The 17,515-nt window shown below is 43.9% G+C and overlaps 1 protein-coding gene across 3 annotated transcripts; it reads left to right on the top strand.

The window, feature by feature from the left end:
• The first annotated feature begins 11,171 nt into the window (after positions 1 to 11,171).
• LOC311132309 (uncharacterized protein) lies at positions 11,172 to 16,945 on the top strand. Of its 3 annotated transcripts, none has more exons than XM_084165557.1 (5): positions 11,172 to 11,566; positions 11,686 to 11,771; positions 14,221 to 14,329; positions 14,469 to 14,605; positions 15,029 to 16,945. In XM_084165557.1, the coding sequence occupies exons 1-5, from the start codon at positions 11,293 to 11,295 to the stop codon at positions 16,145 to 16,147; spliced, it is 1,725 nt and encodes a 574-aa protein (XP_084021683.1). In that variant the 5' UTR covers positions 11,172 to 11,292; the 3' UTR covers positions 16,148 to 16,945. The 3 variants fall into 3 exon arrangements, with proteins under 3 accessions (XP_084021683.1, XP_084021684.1, XP_084021682.1); XM_084165558.1 differs by having other exon boundaries at positions 11,175 to 11,557; XM_084165556.1 differs by having other exon boundaries at positions 11,176 to 11,581.
• The last annotated feature ends 570 nt before the right edge of the window (positions 16,946 to 17,515 follow it).

The following is a 17,515-nucleotide window of genomic DNA, read 5'->3' on the forward strand; positions in this document are numbered from 1 at the left end:
TTCTCCTCTGCAGTCTCAAAGTCTATAGGCTACTATAGGTCAGAGATAACCATGGTGCACAGTTGCACACTGCACAGTTGTGTAAAATTTGCCACTGTCTTTCTTCAATGAGGCAGAAGTGCATGTCTAAAACGGCGTATACTCGTTCACCTTTCGGTTTTTGTAACTTCTTCCAGAGTGGTATAGAATAACAGGGTGTCAGGTTTACAATGGGGTATTATAATCGAAGTTTGATGGATCTTTATTGCGTACTTCTGACAGCAAGAGCTGTCTGACCAAAGTAATTTTAGGAAGGTACTTGTGCGACCAGTCTCTATCCAGTAGATGGCAGTGTTCCTTTCTCTATTGTGGCAATGCTTTTATGTTGATTTCGTTCCTTGACAGCTAGCAGCAGAACGTTCAAAGTACTTAGCACGTTCATACGTTCACATGCTTGTTGTTGTATAAAAATAAAATTATAGCGAGTTGTGACTATTTAAAAACTCAGTTAACATCTGTCTTGAACCAACTTTTGAAAATTGTGGTCGTGGAACTACTGAGAATTGTAGAGGATGGTGCATTTGAACTTCGGCTGGAGGTGTCCAAGATTAAACTTGAGAACAAACAGTGGTATAAAGTACTTAAGTAGAAATAGTTTTTTGTGGTATCTGTACTTTACTTTAATATTTATATTTTTGACAACTTTTACTTCAATACATCCCTAAAGAAAATAGTGTACTTTTTGCTCCATACATTTTCCCTGACACCCAAATGTACTCGTTACATTTTGAATGCTTAGCAGGACAGGAAAATTGTCAAATTCATGCACTTATCAAGAGAACAACCCTGGTCCTCCCTACTGCCTCTGATCTGGCAGACCCACTAAACACAAATGCTTGGTTTCTAAATTATGTCTGAGTTTTGGAGTGTCCCCCTGGCTATCGATAAATAAATAAAAAACTAAAATTGTGCCATCTGGTTTGCTTAATATAAGTAATTTGAAATGATTTGTACTTTAACTTTTACTTTTGATACTTAAGAATATTTGAGCAATTACATTTACTTTTGATACTTAAGTATATTTAAAACCATTCTATTAAAGTATCTTTACTTTCAACTCAAGTATGACAATTGGGTACTTTTTCCACCACTGAGAATGAAGCACTGAAAATTTAGAATGAATCTAACAAAAATAAGTTACAAAGTTTGGAAGCAGAACTGTCGACAGCAGGGGATCGACAATGTTCCATTTGTCATCTTCATGTTGGAATTCCAGCTCCTGGTAAAGGTAGCTAGCTACAGTGGCTTGCGAAAGTATTCACCGCCCTTGGCATTCTATATGCGTGGCACATCTAGCCACTGGGATTTTTGCCCGTTCTTCAAGGCAAAACTGCTCCAGCTCCTTCAAGTTGGATGGGTTCCGCTGGTGTACAGCAATCTTTAAGTCATACCACATATTCTCAATTGGATTGAGGTCTGGGCTTTGACTAGGCCATTCCAAGACATTTAAATGTTTCCCCTTAAACCACTCGAGGGTCATTGTCCTGCTGGAAGGTGAACCTCCGTCCCAGTCTCAAATCTCTGGAAGACTGAAACAGGTTTCCCTCAAGAATTTCCCCGTACCTGCCGATGAAAAACATCCCCACAGCAAGGATGATGTTCTCGGGGTGATGAGAGGTGTTGGGTTTGCGCCAGACATAGCGTTTTCCTTGATGGCCTAAAAGCTCAATTGTAGTCTCATCTGACCAGAGTACCTTCTTCCATATGTTTGGGGAGTCTCCCACATGCCTTTTGGCGAACACCAAACGTGTTTGCTTATTTTTTTCTTTAAGCAATGGCTTTTTTCTGGCCACTCTTCTGCAAAGCCCAGCTCTGTGGAGTGTATGGCTTAAAGTGGTCCTATGGACAGTGTCACGGTCGTTGAGAGACGGGTCAGACCAAGGTGCAGCGTGGTATGCGAACATGTTTATTCAACTGAATACACACTGACAAAACAACAAAAGTAAACGAAACATGACGTCGGAAGGCTATACACAAACAAGCCAAACTCACCGAAACACAAACAAGATCCCACAACCCAGGCAGGAAAACTGGCTGCCTAAGTATGATCCCCAATCAGAGACAACGAGCGACAGCTGCCTCTGATTGGGAATCACACCCGGCCAAACATAGAAATACAAATACTAGACTCTAAACAGAGAATCTAAACAGAAAACTCACACCCTGACCCAACCAACAAGAGTTCTCTCGATCAGGGCGTGACAGACAGATACTCCAATCTTCGCTGTGGAGCTTTGCAGCTCCTTCAGGGTTATCTTTGGTCTCTTTGTTGCCTCTCTGATTAATGCCCTCCTTGCCTGGTCCGTGAGTTTGGTGGGCGGCCATCTCTTGGCAGGTTTGTTGTGGTGCCATATTCTTTCAATTTTTTAAATAATAGATTTAATGGTGCTCCTTGGGATGTTTAAAGTTTCGGATATTGTTTTATAACCCGACCCTGATCTGTTGGGTTATACAACTTTGTCCCAGACCTGTTTGGAGAGCTCCTTGGTCTTCATGGTGCCGCTTGCTTGGTGGTGCCCCTTGCTTAGTGGTGTTGCAGACTCTGGGGCCTATTTCCTGACAATAATCACACTTTCCAGATGGCTGCTTTCCTATCACATTTAATGTCTTATTCAACTGGCTGTGTCCCACCCTTAATCTTGTAACAATAGCCTGCTCTCTTCTGTCCCTTCCTGCCGTCCCTCCCCTCCCCGACTTTCCTCTGTACCTGAAATAAATGCCTTCCCTTATTATCTCTATTCCACTGCTCCTGCCATCTCTGCACCATCACTGTATATATCAGTCTTTTTGCCTCTGCCTTGCTCATTGACACTTCAACATCAACATCCCCACTACTAAGGGCTTGTTTAGCCTGTTCATCTACAGCCTCGTTCCCCTCCACCCCCACATGGGCTGGAACCCAAGTAAATCTTATCTGAATACCCATCTGTTTAATCCTGCCATGGGTTTGTAGCACCTCATAAAGCAGGTCTTGTCTGCTACGTGAGCTAAAGGACTGGAGGCTCATTAACACTGCACTTGAGTCAGAGCAAATAACTATTCTATCTGGCTTAACTTCCTCCACCCACTGCAAGGCCAACAGTATGGCCATCAGCTCCGCCGTATATACAGCCAGATGATCTATAATACGTTTCCTGACTTCCACCCCACACTCCTGCACTACAAATGCTGACCCAGTACGTCCCGTCCTTGGATCTTTTGAACCATCAGTGTAAATGGCCACAAAATCCTGATACACAGTTTCCAGAAGTCTCTTAAAGCAATCAGCTGGATCAACCCACTCCCTATCTTTCTGTAGTCTCTCCAACACTTCTAGATCAACTACTGGAGGCGGGAGTAGCCATGGTGGATTTACAGGAATAACTACCGTTGGACTAAACTCCCTTCCATACTGTTATAGTGTGGACACTATATAAATAATTACATTGAATATGTGTTGTAACTTGCCTGCAGTATAGTATGATTGCTATTCATGTGTGCATGGTTATTATTGGCATTGACCGTGACCTTTCCCCTTTGATGATGTCATCACAAAGCGTCAGATCTGTACAATGTGATTCTACCACAGGTTGAGTGGGCTGTATCATTCTGCTGTTTTTGTACCGTTTGTACATGGCTGTACACCTTTTATTTATTGGGTTGAAAGTAAAGGAAAGTAATATTGAAATGCGTGTGGGCATTCCTTGTCAAGTTACTACATCTTTTTGGCGACGAGGATAAAACTTTATCAACTTGTACAGGGCGATGTGCTAGCTAGCTAAGAAACAGAGGAGGTAGTCAGTTAGTTAGCTAGCTTAATGAGCGACGGAGAGCAGGTGCCGCTGGACGGAAACGCCGACGGGGACAATCAGCAGCAAGTGAAAATCGCTAACGAGGATCAAGGACAAGTTGGCGTTATAATGGCTATGTTGGGGACTATCACTGAGTTTGTGGAAGAGAACAAGGACTGGACGGAATATGTGGAAAGGTTGGGACACTTTTTCTTGGCAAATGGAATCAGAGATGAGGCTAAACAACGCTCTATTCTCTTGAGTGATTCCATGTGTGGGGCTAAAACCTACAAGTTAATGAGGAATTTGGCTACACCACGGAGACCTGGAGAAATTCCTTTTGGGGATCTAGTTGCTCTCGTTCAGACTCACCACAATCCATAGCCTTCAGTGATTGTCCAGAGGTTCAAGTTTAACTGCCATTTTCGGAAAACAGGTCAGTCTGTTGCTAACTCTGTTGCTGAGTTACGTGAACTCTCTGAACATTGTGAGTTTAGGGCTATGTTAGAGGACATGCTCCGTGACAGATTAGTCTGTGGCATTAATGAGGACAGCATACAGCGCCGGTTGCTGGGGGAAGCCACACTGACTTTCAAGAGAGCATTGGAACTATCTCAAGGGATGGAGATGGCCGCTAGTAATGTGAAAAATATTCAAAAGGCCAACAGTGGAAGTTGTGCAGTGCATCAGGTGACAAGAGGTGGCAGGAAAAAGGAGAAAAGCAGTGGAATGTTTCAGATGTGGGGGAACACATTATGCTAACAACTGTAAATTCATGGATACTGTCTGTCACAATTGCAACAAAAAGGGACATTTAGCTAAAAAATGCAGGGGTCCTAGGAGCAAGCCAGTGGGTGGGCGGGCTGGGCAAGTTCACAGCACCAAAGCCTCAGTCAGCAGCGCACCACCTAGAGAGCACAGAGGAGGAGGAAGAGCATAGTTCCTACAACATGTTTAATGTGAGTGAGCCGCGTGCAGAGCCTATCTATGCTACAGTGGAGGTAGATGGAAAGCAGATGAGGATGGAGGTTGACACGGGGGCCTCTGCCTCTGTCATAAGTGAGGAGACCTACAAACAAATGTGGGGCTCAAAACAGGCTTCTGCCCTCACACCGGCAGGGATCAGACTGCGTACGTACACCGGGGAGACCATACCATTGCATACAACAGCCAGGAAGCGAGAGCACGGCTCCTGGTGGTGAAAGGGAATGGGCCTAGTTTACTAGGGTGTGACTGGCTAAACAAAATACAACTGAACTGGGGTGCGATAAAACACACCCGAGTGACTGAGGATGTCATTCAAAAGTACCCAGATATTTTCAAAGATGAACTGGGCACACTGCAGGGCACTGCAGTTAAGCTGTTCGTGGATCCTCAGGCCGAGCCTCGCTTTTTCAAGCCCAGGACAGTGCCTTACGCCATGAAAAGGAAAGTGGAAGATGAGTTGGAGCGGCTGCAGGAAACAAACATCATTACTCCCATTCAGTTCTCCCGCTGGGCAGCTCCAATCGTTCCCGTTCTGAAAAGTGACGGCACGGTGCGTATATGTGGGGACTACAAACTCACCATCAACAGGGCCTCTAAGCTAGACGCTTACCTGCTGCCGTGGGTGGAGGACCTGTTCGCGACACTGGCAGGAGGCAAGACGTTCTCAAAGCTTGACATGAGTCACGCCTACCAACAGCTCCTCCTGGACGAGGACTCAAAAGAGTATGTCACAGTCAACACGCACAAAGGCTTGTTCAGGTTCAACCGCTTGGTTTTCTGAGTGGCGTCCAGCCCAGCCATTTTCCAGAGGACAATGGACAATCTGCTGCAGGGGATCCCTCATGTCGCAGTGTACCTGGATGACATCCTGGTTACAGGGGAGACGGAGGAGGAGCACCTCCACCATCTGGACCAGGTGTTAAAGAGATTCTCTGAGGCAGGGCTGCGCCTGAAGCGTAGCAAGTGCACATTCCAAGCACAGAGTGTGACATACCTAGGTCACAAGATCACAGCGCAGGGTCTGTGTCCTGTGGAGGACAAAGTCAGGGCAATCAAGGATGCTCCAAACCCCAAGAATGTGTCTGAGCTCAGGTCGTTCCTGGGCATGGTGAACTACTATGGTAAGTTCCTCCCTGAGCTGTCAACAGTGTTGGCTCCACTTTATCAGCTGCACAAAGACTGTAAATGGAAGTGGGGGCCAGCACAAGGGAAAGCTTTCAAGGAAGTGAAAGCACTACTACAATCAGCACAACTTCTGGTTCATTTTGACCAAGACAAAGAGATCATCCTGTCATGTGACACCACGCCCTATGGCGTCGGGGCAGTACTCTCTCATCAGATGGAGGACGGGTCAGAGAAACCCATTGGATTCGCATCACGTACGCTGACAGTTAGACAAGGAAGGTCTGGCCATAGTATTTGCTGTGAAACGCTTCCATCAGTACTTCTACGGTCGTCATTTCACCATATGCACTGACCACAAACCACTGATGAGCCTTTTCAGTGAATCAAGATGCATTCCTCCCATGGCTTCAGCAAGGATACAGCGCTGGGCCCTCACACTGTCAGCTTACCAGTACACTATAGTGTATAGAGCAGGGAAGGACAATGCAAACGCAGACGCGCTCAGCCATCTACCGCTACCAGAGATGCCCGCCACAACTGTGGTGCCTCCCGAGACAATTTTCCTAATGGAGAGATTGTCAAACTCACCTGTGAATGCCAAACAGATCAAACAGTGGACAGACCGGGCTCCTATCCTGTCCCAAGTGAAAAGATTCCTTATGCAGGGTTGGCCTCCTGTCATAGAGGATGATGGACTAAGACCTTATGCAAAGCGCAAAACTGAGCTGAGTGTGCAGGATGGCTGCATACTCTGGGGGTCCAGAGTGGTTGTTCCACCCCCTGGCCGTGCACAAGTCATGGATGAGGCTCAACCGGGTGCCTCCCGGATGAAAAGTTTAGCCAGATCTTACATCTGGTGGCCTAACATGGCTCAGGATGTAGAAAACAAAGTTAAATCATGTTCTGAGTGTCAGAGTAACCAGAAGATGGCGCCGCTCACGCCACTACATTTGTGGGAGTGGCCTGACCGCCCATGGTCCAGGCTGCACATAGACTTTGCAGGCCCTTTCATGGGTCACATGTTCCTTGTCATGGTGGACGCACACTCCAAGTGGCTGGAGGCTCACATTATGAGCAACATCACAGCGACCACAACCATCGAAAAGGTTCGGCAGGTGTTAGCAACCCATGGTCTGCCTGACTCTCTTGTGTCCGACAACGTTTACCTGTGACTTGTTCCAAGAATTCATGTGGAGAAACGGGATTCGCCATGTCCGCAGCGCTCCGTTTCACCCGGCCTCAAATGGCTTAGCGGAGCAGGCGGTGCAGACACTGAAAGAGGGGTTCAAAAGGATGACTGGGGGAACCATCACAACTAAGCTCTCTCGGTTCTTGTTCCAGTACCGCATCACGCCACAAACAACAACAGGACAGGCTCCAGCGGAGATGTTAATGGGCATCTGTATCTACTGCGTCCGGACATCAAAGCACGAGTGGAACGGAAGCAGGAGAAACAAAAAGAGAGACATGACCACCACGCGAGGGAAAGACAGTTAAAACACAATGACACTGTCTACATCCGCAACTTCACAAGCAGCCAACGCTGGTTGCCAGGTATCATTCTGAGTCAGAGTGGTCCCGTCTCCTTTGTGGTCAAACTGACTGATGGTCGAGTCATACGCAGACACCAGGACCACCTCCGCCTGCGCTATGACAAAGACACAACCATGTTTTCAGACGGAACAGCTGTGGGTGGTAGTATACAAGTTGAAACCCCACAGGAAACAGTATCTGAGGAACAGGGGCATTCAGTGGTTCCAGCAGAGGGTGATGGACATTCTCTCACAAACACCCAAACCGCTCCTGTGCCCTCAGACCCAGCTCCACTGGGACACGCCTTACCTGTGTCTCGTGGCACATCAGGAGTCCTGCGCAGATCACAGCGTAGTCACAAGCCTCCTGAAAGACTAACTCTGTAGTTGAGACTGAGAGACTCGTGGTGTTAGTGTATGTTTGGAGCAGCAGACCTAGTGGAAAAGAAATAAGGACTGTCATTTTTTTGTTTTGTTTACATTTACAGTAACACCAGCAGAAGTTCTACAGTGTTGTAAAGAAAAGAAAACACTGATGTGGTTTACTTGTTAACCTTATGTTTTCCTTACAGGGGGGATTTAAATTGAGGGGGGAGAAGTGTTATTGTGTGGACGCTATATAAATAATTACATTGAATATGTGTTGTAACTTGCCTGCAGTATAGTATGATTGCTATTCATGTGTGCATGGTTATTATTGGCATTGACCGTGACCTTTCCCCTTTGATGATGTCATCACCAAGAGTCAGATCTGTACAATGTGATTCTACCACAGGTTGAGTGGGCTGTATCATTCTGCTGTTTTTGTACCGTTTGTACATGGCTGTACACCTTTTATTTATTGGGTTGAAAGTAAAGGAAAGTAATATTGAAATGCGCGTGGGCATTCCTTGTCAAGTTACTACACATACAGTCCTATCTCCTTCACCTGGGTATTACCCACCCACACAAAGCTCGTGTTCGGGCTTCGCTCATGTTCCCAGCATGCCTGTAAAATCCCTTTCACAGGATGAGACACCCCATGTCCTTGTAGGTTGACCCAATAATTCATTGCCAGCTGCTGTCTCCTAATCTGCAATGGCATATCCCCCATCTCCACCTGTAACGCAGCCACTGGGGACGTCCGAAACACCCCACAACATATTCTGAGTCCTTGCCCCTGTATGACATCTAGCCTTTTCAGTGAGGTCCGGGCTGCCGAACCATATGCTATACTTCCATAATCTATTACAGATCGGATCAATGCAACATACATGGTCTTCAATGAGGAACGCCCAGCCCCCCACTCCTTCTCCGTCAGACAGCGCATCACATTTAGCACCTTCTTACACTTTCCCACCACTCTCTCAATGTGTTCTGCCCAGGTTAGTCTAGTATCAAAGTATACCCCAAGGAACCTGAAGGCCCCCACCCTCTCCAAGTTTCTCCCATATAACCTCAAGCATACCTCATCTCCCACCTTCCTCCTTGTAAAGAACACTGAGTTCTCTACAGAGAACCTGAATCCCCACATTAATGCCCACCACTCTACCTCATCAATTGCTTCCTGTACCTTCCTGACTATGTATGGCACATTTCTTCCCCTCTTCCATAAGGCCCCATCATCTGCAAATAACGACCTCCCTATATCTGTCTGTATCTGAGAGTAAACATCATTGATCATGATTGAGAACAGAGGACTAATCAAGCTCCCCTGCGGTGTACCATTATCCACCAAGTAGCTGCCTGATAAAGACTTCCCCACCCTCACCTGGATAGACCTTCCAAACAGGAAGTCCTTTATCCAGTTGTACATTCTTCCTCCAACCCCTATAATATCAAGCTTGATTAACAACCCCTCCTTCCACATCATATCATACGCCTTCTCCACATCAAAAAAGACAGCTACCACAGTTTCCTTGTTCACCTGAGCCTTCCTGACCTCTGCTTCTAAGCAGAGCACTGGATCCATAGTTCCCCTACCCTTCCTGAACCCACTCTGATATGGTGTTACTAGCCCTCTGCTCTCCAGGAAGTAAGTTAGCCTCTCCATAATCATATGTTCCATAATCTTACATACATGTGATGTAGACTCTGGGGCCTTTCAGAACAGGTGTATATATACTGAGATCATGTGACAGATCATGTGACACTTAGATTGCACACAGGTGGACTTTATTTAACTAATTATGTGACTTCTGAAGGTAATTGGTTGCACCAGATCTTATTTAGGGGCTTCATAGCAAAGGGGGTGAATACATATGCACACACCACTTTTCCGTTATTTATTTTTTTTAGAATTTATTGAAACAAGTTATTTTTTTCACTTCACCAATTTGGACTATTTTGTGTATGTCCATTACATGAAATCCAAATAAAAATCCATTTAAATTACAGGATGTAATGCAACAAAATAGGAAAAACGCCAAGGGGGATGAATACTTTTGCAAGGCACTGTACCTCTCAAAAACGCTTCTTATTGATTGGGTTTTCAGCGGTTAGCTTCGCCCATGGTTGGCTCCGTGTGAACTACAATTATGATGCTCTGTTTCAACGTTTAGAAACGTAAATCATCACTTGCGTAAAGGTTTTCGAAACATATGCTGTTAGGGATCCGTGTACGGCTCGTTCAATCACTATCCGAACTTAAACATCTAAGACAGATAATAATTTGAACGGTGCAGAAGGGAGCCTCACCCGAAAGTTTTTTTTCGTTCTGTCAGGACCAGTATTTTTGTATGTAGAGAGCCCCAATCAAAAATCTCCTGCCACTTGAAACAGCATGAGAAAGAGAACACTGAAATTGCTTATGTCTTACGTCTCGACAGCGGAAAGTGTTGCTGGAGAAACTGAGTTACAATCGGAATTTCCAACACAATACCAACATCACAAATAATGGATCCGGGTGACTCAAAGTGAAAAGGAAACCCAAACCAGGTGATGCGAATAGATTCATATAGAAAGGAATGTTTGTTTGGCAGGATTTGCGGAGGCACTTGGGAAGATGCCCCTGTAGACCTGAGGCCAGAGATCAAAATCAAGAGCATCATGGCAAGAAGTGGTTCGTACAGAGCTGGGGTTGCCGAGCATTCAAATCCTGGAATATGGAAGATGAGTTAGATGAGTCAAAATGGCAATGCAATGTTGTTGTAGAGTAATTGTTTTTTATTTTAAATGCTACCTCAGTGATGATTCATGTCGCAACCATAGATGTGTGATACTGTGAAAATGTATGCACTCATTAACTGTAAATCGCTCTGGATAAGAGCGTCTGCTAAATGACGTAAATGTAAATCCCAACGTAGTGTTCGTAGAGGACTGTCAGATTTATTTAAATGTTCTCTTCTTTCTGTTCTTTTTCTATTGAATAATGTTGTATGACTAATGAATTAAATAAATCTTAACAGATTTAATAAGCTTATTGACATGTTTTAAATGTGGGTTTTTGCATTTCTACTGGTATTCTAAATATACTGTAGTTGATTAATATTGAGATTACAGTGGGAAGGCACATTTTGAGATAGCAGGACAATTTGTAGCCTATGAAGTTAATATAATATTATTTGGCTAGTGACATAGTTGCTTGCTTTATAGTTTTGCAAGTACATTTTAAATGCATTTTAAAATAAAAAAATTCAGGTCATGACGTTCTAAATTAATTTTGGTACTTGCACCACACCATACTTATTGCATGACCTCGTGACCAACTCGTCAATAGCTCCTCCCCAAATAGGAAGTCATGCACAACCATTGTTTACAATTTGCCAGGGAAAGGTAGAAGACAACGTGGATACGTGTAGGTTTTGATAACCAGTCCTCACATTATTGTTTTCTAAACAAAGTTGAAGATTTATTAGCAAATGAAAATGGAGAATGCTGCCCACTTTCAAAGTCAGCTAACCTCTCTCATGAACGCGGTAGTGACGGCAGCGGTCGTGGAAATAGTCAGACTTGTAGAGGACAGTGCCGTGGTCCTTCGCCAACAGTTGTCCAAGAGTAAACTGGAGAACGAAGCATTAAAAGTCGAAAACGAATCGAATAAAAAGAAGCTGCACATTTTTGAAGGAAAGTCGATGGCGGCAAAGCAGCGTTCTGTCGCTCATCGTCATGTAGCTGAAGCTGAAGGCAGGAAATGTAACTGTGTGGATGGTTGGAAACTAAGTTGATTGCATTGTTTTTTTTACACGATTTATTTTTGGGCAAATAATCAACCATGTATTTTATGGTTTCTTCTGTTTATGGTAATTGTATAGATGAATTTGTCCACACAAAAGAAGATGGAAAGGGAGAGAAGACAGGTGTAGGGCTGCAATCTCAGGAGCCGGCTGGCCAATCCCAGGTTTGTATACGGGCATTATCATGTAAAAGGAACCATGTGTACTAATTATGTGTAGTTCATAGGAGCACATTACATTTGGTGTCAAATGAAAGCTAAGAGGCAATATCTTTTTTTGAAATTAAGGCATATATAAATATTTCAACCATTTTCCATCCTAAAAATTAGGAATAAGCAAAGACTTTCTGGGCAAACATGGAAAATGGGTCATAATAATAATAGATGTATTTTATATAGCGCTTTTCATTACAAAGAGAATCTCAAAGATGCTGTAAAAACAAACAAAACCAATGTAGAGATCTGGCAGGTCTTGGGCAATGGTCTTCCACAGCTTCAGATGATAAGGTGTTGTTCAGCCAGGCAGTTCAGAAAGGATGGGCAGTAGCTTAAGCGGAAACAGTGGAGTGGATGTTTTCTTAAAAAACATGTAGCAGAAAAAGTCTTACAAGGTATTTGAAATCCATCAAAACACAATGTTACCGCTGCCAACTAATATCAACATTTAAATGTAGTTTTGCAGAAATTATTAGCCTGTAAGTTTAAGAAATATTGTTATACTTTTAACAAAACACCACATATCTTTAAGTGGGAAGATTATGAAAGTTTACAGGTAACAATTAAAGGTAGACCTACCAAATAGTTCGTGTTTTTACTGATAATTTGGCTTATGATTTATTAAGGGATTAAAACGTTTCAATCTGTTTCCAAATCAGTAACAGAATGACCAAAATATTTGTAACAGAATTTCCGCAACTGAATTGGCTACAATAGGAGATCATAGTAGATACAAACCACAGTTGGGTCACCTGCTACTGTCCTCCTTTCCACTGGCATGCTGTTATGTTCAGCTCATAACTTTTTTCTTTCTTTTTCTGTCTTATGGGGATCAAAGCAAGAATGTGAAAACAGTCTGGACAACCCCTCCCTCTCCCTGTCTCTCCTCTGTCTCTCTCAACTTAATGTCACCTCTTTTGGCTCTTACTGACGCCTACCAATGAGCCCCCTCTCTTTACATTTACTGTAACCAGCCACCTCACCCACTGAGCACTGGACATCCATGGACATTGAAACATAGTTGAAATTTGGTCAATCCAAATCTGAACCAATCATAGACGTCTGTTTCACAAGTTTGGACAGCACGGTAGAGTACAGTACAGAAAAGTAGAGTATAGGTCAGTACAGTCGGAGAGCTCCTGTAAAATATTGTACATATTTTAGTTGATTTAAGTGTTTTTTTTATTATTTACATTTACATTTTAGTCATTTAGCAGACGCTCTTATCCAGAGCGACTTACAGGAGCAATTAGGGTTAAGTGCCTTGCTCAAGGGCACAACGACAGATTTTTCACCTAGTCGGCTCGGGGATTAGAACCAGCGACCTTTCGGTTACTGGCACAACGCTCTTAACCACTAAGCTACCTATTATGTTTTTGTGTGTTTGATAACTCATTGAATTTCTATCGAAATATATATCTAGTTGCCTTGAACAATGGAATGGCACAAATGATGGCAAATTGATTGATTTGGTTTGCTTAGCTAGCTATAGCTAACAAACTACTGTTTGCATTACAAAGATGCATTCAGCACCCGCTTCTAGTTTCACCCACCCAAAGTGAGATGACTGCAATGTGGAGATGGCAGAGGGCTCCCTTGAGGTGAGGGTGGCTTTATACACTGGACTGATGTGTGGTGAGCTTTTATCGCCGTTTCGGCAGCAGAAGAAGCGTCACCCAAGTGGGTGCTACACATAGCTAGTGGAGGAGTCGTCCAGTGGCTACAGAGGGGTGGGGACTGAGAACAATGTCAGAACCGGCTAACCAACTCCACCATCATCAAACCTGTCCCTCCCTAGTACCATCCAACTCGCCTGCCAAACGAATAGAGGCCTTCACCAAGAGCAGGCACCATCCGAAGCTGTCAAAACACTCATATTTTCTCTTTAAAATGTTTTACTGCAATTTTGTCATTCTGTTACCAATTTGTACCGCGATGTCCAGACTTGTATAACATAGACGTCCATGATTGGTACAGATTTGGTCCGGACCAACCAAATTTGGTATTGTTTGGTACCAGAGCTCATTAGAGTACTAGCCAGTGTTTTATTTGTACCATGACGAGAATGACATTCATAAATATGCATTTCTGTATAGTACAAATCAGGGACCCATGATGTCATTCTGTCACCATAATTGTGTTAAAGGGTGTTAATCCACTTCATTTACTGTAGTTCAATAACCAAAATATATATTTTTTCAAACTCAAGGTGTCATATCATAGCAGATACCCCATTGTTTCTGCAGACATCTTTCAGTCTTAACTCGAAGTAGATATTTAAGAGTTTTTGGAAACTGTAGTCACATAAAAAAATGGAGGGAGATTTTACCGTCATTCTGTTACCAAACTTTACACCTGCACTGTTCTTCAAGTAAATTTGTTTTTGTAAAATTTTCAGTGGAAATTGTTAAAAGTTGTTACCATGGAGAAGGATGGATTAAAAGTACTTCGCATCAAGAAGGAAATAAATGATGACACAGAACATGACACACCATCTCCAATGACATGTGAGTGTGACAGTTTGATGTATCACAGTTCTATGTTTGAGAATAGTGCATAACCTTTTGCCCAGACTGTACATACTAAGCTTTTTGAAGTGAATTTGATACGTTGTATTTACTATAATGGCACCTGTGTCTGTTTCAGATGAGCAGCCGTGTCCCAAAGTGGACATGGTGTTTGATAAGGAGTGGAGCCAAAGCCTGTGGCGAGACGACAGAATAGACAGTAAAGACAGAACAGAGGAGAAAGAAACGCCAGGATCATCAATGACCCAGCATCAGGTCAGTCCACTTTCCATCAGAGGTTTCTACACATGCTGTTGAGATGGTTGGTTGTGAGATATACATATCTATTGAGACATGTTTTGGTCATTAAAAAACCCTAATCAGAGCCATGACAAAGGATGGGAAAGGAAAGGGAAGAAAAATACAACAGTCAAATAATCAAACCCAAACAATGGAAAAGTTATTCAAGAAAGAACCTGGCCCAGCCCTCCCAAGTGTCTCCCAAGGTCCAGCAGCATCTGGAAATGAACAACAAAGTCAATCCCCTAAAAAGACAGCAAAGACCTATACATAAAAAAAAACTGAAGCTTATTGAACGTACAGAAATGCCTGTTGTATCGACATAGGCCTCAGACTACCAGGCAGGCTACCAAGTCCCTCTACGTGTTTATTTACATACAATTGGTCGTCTTTTTACAGAACGGAGGTCTACTTCAGTGCAGTAAGCTGAATCCCTCCTCTCCCATCCTCAAAGTCTTCTGTGACCCTGAACAAGACACGTATCCTGACTACCGACTAAAGAGGGAATCTCTGAATTATCTGTTCTCCTTGGCCCTGACTGGTCAAGACAGACAGACGGCAACGTTCAAGATCCTCGTCTTTATTTACTGGTTGGCCCACGGAACCTCCTATAAAACTGTCTCTGAGACTTTCGGAATCCCTCTGTCCAATGCCACCAGCATCGTCCGCGATGTTGCGGACAAACTGGTCAAGCTCTCCCTGAAGATTGTGAACAAGCCCTCTTCAGGCGAGCTGGCCCTCACGGTGGAAGGGTTCGGCAAGCTGGCCCATCACCCGGTGTTTGAGAAAGCTGTGGGGGCCATAGGTGGGTGCCACGTCAGGGTCAAGATCCCCGGTGCACCGCAACCCCAACAATGTCCAGGTGACCGGCCCCTCCCCACCATCAACTTCCAAGGGGTCTGCGACCACACGGGCAGCTTCATCGACGTCTTCGCAGGGCTGCCTGGGTCTATGACCGACGTGAGGGTCCTGAGGCACAGTCCCCTTTACAAATGTGCCCTCTACCCTCCACCTGGATGCTTCCTCCTGGGCAACGGTGGGTACCCTTGCCTACAGACGCCCGTGTGCCTCATCACACCCTATTCAAAGTCTGACCAGAACCCGGCGCACGTCCAGTTCAACCAGCACCACGCCATGGCTCTCTCCTCCATCGAGAGGACCTTTGGAATCATGAAGAAGCGCTGGCACACTATCTTCCTGCAGCCTCTTGAGCTCCACCCGAGCTTCATCCCCAAAGTGCTAGCGGTGTGCACCGTGCTGCATAACATCTGCCTCAGGTCGGGAGACGTGCTGGAGCCAGTGAAGATTGAGGACGGAAGCAAGGTGACAGAGGTTCTGAAGGAGTGGCTAGCATCCAATGAGACCAGCGGAGAGGCGTTGAGGGACAGTTTGGCTAAACAGATCTCTACAATGAAATGCATGGCCACCGTGAAAGATGAGCGAGGTACATCTGCACCGGCAAACATGACGGCAGTGCAAAAAGAACATGCTTACAACATAGTGGTGATGGAACATTGATTGGGTGATCACAATTGATGGGTCGAATAAATCACCATCAGTCACTGATTACACCACTGGCTAACTGTGATACTTTATGAGCCCATAAGTGGTGGTGGAACTGTTACTGCTGACATTTGACTTTTTCACTGAAACAATTAAGCATAGTAACCTCATATGCCAATGCTTCTATACCATGTCAAAGATCATCCACTTTATTTCAAATATTATTTCCTTTATACCGTACACAGTATAGTGAAACACGATTGGATTATGTTTTTGTGAGTGGTGTAAATGAGTGGGGCAGGTATTCGAACTTGTTACTAACTTGTTTTTGATCAATTCAGTGCTTATTACAAGTGTGTTCTACTCAATGAGTTATACTGTATATACACTAGATGACTGATAGGGGGCGCTGTGTTGAAGCCACCTTGCCTCCGTTTTGGCACGCTCTTATTTTATAATGTGAGCTTAACATAAAAATAAAAAGTGAAAAAAATATCAACACATTTTCCTTAAAGTATATTATTTTTAGATTACTAATGTTACTGTCCCCACCCACTACACCAAAAAAAATACTTAAGTACATGTAATTTTGTCCTTGAAACATTTAATTGAACTACCGTAGAATTCCTTTCATTCCTATGGAGGACTGCTCCTACTAGGGAGTGTCATATGGCCAACCGGTGGCTTCAAAGCCTCTCAATGGCCAGTACATAGCATGAGTAATCCTTGGTTTATATACATCATTGGTTCTACTTGTTACGTTTTCTTTTTCTGTTGAAGTTGAGTTAAAAATAAACCAATATACCTACCTCCAAATCCTTTGTAATGTGAATGGATTAATTTTTTCTTGTGCCTTAGCCTGACTGCCCTTTAATACTATGGTTTATTCAAATGTGAGTGAGAATTTTTTTTAACTGAATTTTCAATGCGGTACTTTCGGCTTAGAAAAACTGAAAGGTTATGTTATTTCCCAAAGGTACCACCAGGAGGCACTGGATGAGTTAGTGTTATTACTGTATGACTACTCAAAGAATCCCCTATAGGCAGGGGGGTTTAAAACTGTCTTCGGTGACCCGCAGCCGTTCTATGTATTTTAACTATTCCACAGCTAGCTCACCTGTTTCAACTTGTCACCTAATCATCAAGCCCTTGAATAGGTGAATCATGTGAGTTGAGTCAAGGCTACAACACAATTGTGAAACATCTGGGTGGGGTCCCCAAGGAGAGGTTGGAAAACCACTGCCCTATAGTCTGCAGGACAGCACTGGCTGTGGTATGCAATCAACTCTTTGATAAAAGCATTCTTCATTGTGCCACCTAAAGGGACATTTTACCTTAGAGCAAAATACTACATGAAAGGTTCATATTGCCAGGCTAATTTCA

Source organism: Coregonus lavaretus, assembly GCF_964263955.1.
Source record: "Coregonus lavaretus genome assembly, chromosome: 7".
Lineage (NCBI taxonomy): Eukaryota > Metazoa > Chordata > Actinopteri > Salmoniformes > Salmonidae > Coregonus > Coregonus lavaretus.